At 36.9% G+C, this 4,788-nt stretch overlaps 1 protein-coding gene across 1 annotated transcript in view; it reads left to right on the forward strand.

Moving 5' to 3' along the window:
- Positions 1-4,788, forward strand: part of LOC107671017 (protein FAM102A-like) — a 30,936-nt gene that overhangs the window by 17,230 nt on the left and 8,918 nt on the right. The window contains exons 2-3 of the mRNA XM_016463843.1: positions 3,507-3,627; positions 3,832-3,861. Coding sequence (XP_016319329.1) covers positions 3,507-3,627; positions 3,832-3,861 — 151 coding nt within the window. The remainder of the gene's footprint in view (positions 1-3,506; positions 3,628-3,831; positions 3,862-4,788) is intronic.

The raw sequence follows: 4,788 nt of genomic DNA on the forward strand, positions 1-4,788 counted from the left end.
GTAAAAAAAAAAAAAAAAAAAAAAGTGAAATATTATTAAAGTTTAAAATAACTTTTCTACATGAATATATTGTAAAATGTAATTTATTTCTGTGATCAAAGCTGAATTTTCAGCATCTTTACTCCAGTCTTCAGTGTCACATGACCCTTCAGAAATTATTCTAATATGCTGATTTGCTGCTCAAGAAACATTTCTGATTATTATCAATGTTTAAACCAGTTGTGCTGCTTTTTACTGTTACGCATTTTATTTTTCAGGATTCATTGATAAATAGAAAATTCAAAAGAACAGCATATATTTTAAATAGAAATTTTTTGTAACATTATAAATGTCTTTACTGGCACTTTTGATCAATTTTAATGCTGCCTTGTCAAATAAAAGTGTCAATTGTGAGTGGTAAAAATAATAAATATATAAATTTCATTACTTTATTTATAATATAAAATGTATACATTTATTACGTAATATCATTTTTTGTTTCATAAAATTATATATGCCATTTTTTATTTTATTTTATACAATTATTTACGTTGAGAGTGTCTGACCTCATAAGACCCATTTGGCAGGCATTATTGAAACATTAATCCATCTGCATCAGAAGCTAGCTATAGGCATGCACGTTTGACAAATGTGACTAGTTCTGTTATTTCTATTCTAGTTTAAGTTGTTTCTGTTTCCTAAAACACATTTTTAAGCATGTTTGGGCTATTAAAATGTCACAGTCTCTCAGAGGCCCCAAACAGAGCACAGGGTTATGGTTTGGGTTCAGCTGTAGTTAATTTGCTTTATATAAAACGAGTGTGTGGTGTGTCCTCATTTAGATGAACGTGTGTGAGTGTAAGCAAACATGTATGCAGTTTGTTTTAGGCCGAGAACATGAAACTGAGTCACACACTAATGCCACTCCTCAGTGCGGTATGAAGTGAGTGTGTGTGTGTGTGTGTGTGTGTGTGTTTGAGTGTGAAGAAGGATTAGGAACAGATGCCGTTGTTGGCGAAAAGCCACATTAACAGAACGTTTTGTAGATGGAGATGCTCTGGTTCTGTCCTGATCTCTCGTGTGTTTATATCCACCAAATCCATAATGACATACTGTTTTAAAAGCACTCAACAGTTTTATTTTATCCAGCTGCTAGTAACTCAAACCTGGATTCCCAGAAACCTGTGAGGTTTCTAAGAAGTTCTGAGTGGTTTTAGCACATTGCTATGCGGTTGCTAGGGTGTTCTGGGTGTTTCGTTAATGTAAGATTTGTTACACAACTCAGTGGTTTGTTATGAAAAACTGAAAGTTGTTGTTGGGGTCGCTTCCTCAGTCGTATTATTAGACGTATAGCAGATGGTCAGGAGCTCATGAATATTCAGTACGGTTTGTTCATGCTTCTCTTTACATTCTCAAAGACAATCACGAGTTTGTGGGAATGTGTTTGTGTGTATATTTGACTTGACGCTTGTGTGTTTGTTTAGTAAATAAGCGCCGGCCGGGTTTGTGAATGTAGACTTTTGAGCAGTTCCCATCCCGTCTGTTTGCAGTCTTCAGCGGGTGAGAGCTAGTGATGCACCAAAAATGACCGAAGCCACTTTTAATAGCCAAATTCATTGACAGAAAATGTTTAATTAAAGCTTATTCTATGACGCGTTTTGACTGTCAGTGTGTATTTCATGCATACAACGTAGATAAACTAGAACCGGTAAACATGTCAGCTGTGTGGACGCTAGTGCTGGGTTGACAATATCAATTTGTTGTTTTTAATCCATCTTTGTTTTCCTGAACCGTAATCTATTAGTCTCTGCTTGTGTTCGGTTGAAGCGTGAACAAAACTTCACTTAACATTATTTGTTGAGTGTTTACGTTACCATCTAATAATCGCAATAAGCTTTGTGCTTTGTTACTTTTGATATGAAACAACGTCTGAACTTTCAAATTCTGTCAATTTAATAATGAAATTCAAACAGTAGCCTAAATGTCATTTTGGCGCTCTTTAATGTGGCGTGACAGATCTGTAGCCGCCTCAGTTCAAGCGGCACGTTAACTGATTTTTCTGTTCCTCATTGCTACTAGTTATATCACGAAATGAACATCAGAAGTAGGGCTGTGCGATTAATCGAAATCGTCATAAAATCGCGATTTAAGCGCACGCGATTTCTAAATCGCTTTATAGCACGATTTTCCGTGCCCCCGACCTCCCGCAGTAAGCTATCCGAACCAATCAGAATGCAGCGCGCCTAAATGGAGCATGAGAACAGAACAGACCGGGCGGGCATACAAACGTAATGCCAGGTTCACACACTCCGTCTGTGGTGCGTATTTTTTCTGCGCCCATGTTCACGGATCAGAGCGTTCACACTGCACATGATTGCGGTCCAGCAGTGCGCTCCAGGAGCGGTGCGTCTGCAGCAGTCATGCTGCGATCGTTTCCGCACAGAGTCTATTTCTGCTGTGCTGCACGTGCTGAGAGTGACAGTGCATTATTCGCAGTAAAATATAACATGGATTGGCACGGAAATGTAGTAATTACACCATAAATGCATATAATTAAAGTCTACTGTTTCACAGTCAACACATGGCTTTTTGGCTAGATTTAAAACAAGGAAAAGTGCACTTTTAGATAAACAAGGCAATAATAGATGACACTCGTGGTGGTAGTTAAACAAAGTTATATTTATTGAGTTTAAACGTGAATGTCTATGAAAGATTGTATTACTGTACTGTGATAAAAGAGAATCACAATGCTGAAAAAGCATTTTCAGAAACAACGTTTGGATTTGAAATCAAAATAATGGATAAATGTTGTGTTTGTGGTAAACAGCCGCGGATCAGGAGTGGACTGCAAACGCGTCCTGTGCGAAAGCAAAATGAGTCCGTGCTGCTTCTGCACCGCATACACATACTGTATACGCTCTGCAGACGGATACGTGTGAACTTGGCACAACAAATTTAGTTCATCTGAGGCAATGCCACAAAGAGCTCTATGACCAATGCATGGCAAAAAAAATCCCTGGACACGGGATTTTTTTTTTTTTTCTGCCATATGTCTATTCTAGAGACATTTTGTTACACCTTTACTTAGTGATTATTTTGCCTTATGTCTGTTCTAGAGACATGTTACAGCTTTTTGATAAAGCTCTAATTGGTTTTCTTTTGGAAATATGTTTCAAATTCACACTGAATGCATTAATGACTGTAAAGCATGTCTGCGTGTGTCAAAATCGTGATTAAAATCGAAATCGCAAAATGGATCAAAGAAATCGCGATAGGTTTTTTTGTCCATATCGCACAGCCCTATTAAATACTCAATCTGGATCTTCGTCTGGATCTTCTCGAGTCGCAAACAGGCTGGAAACGCTTTACTACATGACCGGCCATCACAAACAGACCCACAGCTTGAAACATTAGCAGAGAGACGATATCACAACCAACATCAACATATCATCAGCGTTCAGTCTGGATCTGTGACTTGAGCGTGTGTCTGAAATAACAGTCCTGGATCTTTGTTCTCTCGCCCACAGAGAAGAAGTCCACCAGAACGCCGTTCGCTGGAGGAAGAGGTTCTCCTTTGTGTGCAAAATGAGCGCCAACCCCAACACCGGCGTTCTGGACCCCTGCGTGTGTCGTGTCTCTGTCAGGAAGGTGAGATTAATTCTTCACCGTTTAGTCTCATTGAAACGAGGTTAGGTTTGAGGTCTTGCCGAGTTTGAGTTGAACTTGGAACTCAAATTAAAGGCTTGAAGTGTTGCTCATGAAGGGTGAGGTTGTGTTTAGGTGTGTTGGGATAAACATTGATGCCGTTCTGTCCCGTCTCTGAACTTCACACTCTTCCTGTTTTCATTACAGGAACTCAAAGGTGGAAAAACATATTCAAAGGTGAGTGAAAGCTTCCACATCTTTCCTTACTGTACATTCATATCTGACCCTGGACCACAAAACCAGTCATAAGGGTCAATTTTTTTGAAATTGAGATTTATACACCATCTCAAAGCTGAATAAATAAGCTTTCCATTGATGTGTGGTTTGTTAGGATAGGACAATATTTGGCCGAGATACAACTATTTGAAAATCTGGAATCTGAGAGTGCAAAAAAATCAAAATATTGAGAAAATCACCTTTAAATTTGTCCAAATTAAGTTCTTAGCAATGCATATTACTAATCAAAAATTAAGTTTTGATATATTTACAGTAGGGAATTTACAAAATATCTTCATGGAACATGATCTTTACTTAATATCCTAATGATTTTTGGCATAAAAGAAAAATCAATAATTTTGACCCATACAATGTATTGTTGGCTATTGCTACAAATATACCCCAGCGACTTAAGACTGCTTTTGTGCTCCAGGGTCACATATATAGAATGGAGGTTGTGCAATCTAACATTCATTCAAAGGCTCAAATATTAATTTAACTATTTCAATTGAACATTAATTAAAATCTCTTTAAATCTCTTTAAAATAAAAAAGTTTTAACTCCCAGTAATTATTATAAAATAATAATACTTTTTTAAAAGAAATAAATGAATACAACAATTCAACAAGGATGCATTAAATTGATCCAAAGTGACAGTAAAGACATTTATGTGACAAAAGATTTCTATTCCAAATAAATGCTGAACTTTCTATTCATCTGTGAATCCTGAAAAATAAAATGTATCACAGTTTCCACAAAAATTTTCAGCAGCACAACTGTTTTCAACATTGATAATAATCAGAAAAGTTTCTTGAGCAGCAAATCAGCATATTAGAATAATTTCTGAAGGATCATGTGACACTGAAGACTGGAGTAATGATGCTGAAA

Source organism: Sinocyclocheilus anshuiensis, unplaced genomic scaffold, assembly GCF_001515605.1.
Source record: "Sinocyclocheilus anshuiensis isolate Anshui unplaced genomic scaffold, SAMN03320099.WGS_v1.1 scaffold332, whole genome shotgun sequence".
NCBI lineage: Eukaryota > Metazoa > Chordata > Actinopteri > Cypriniformes > Cyprinidae > Sinocyclocheilus > Sinocyclocheilus anshuiensis.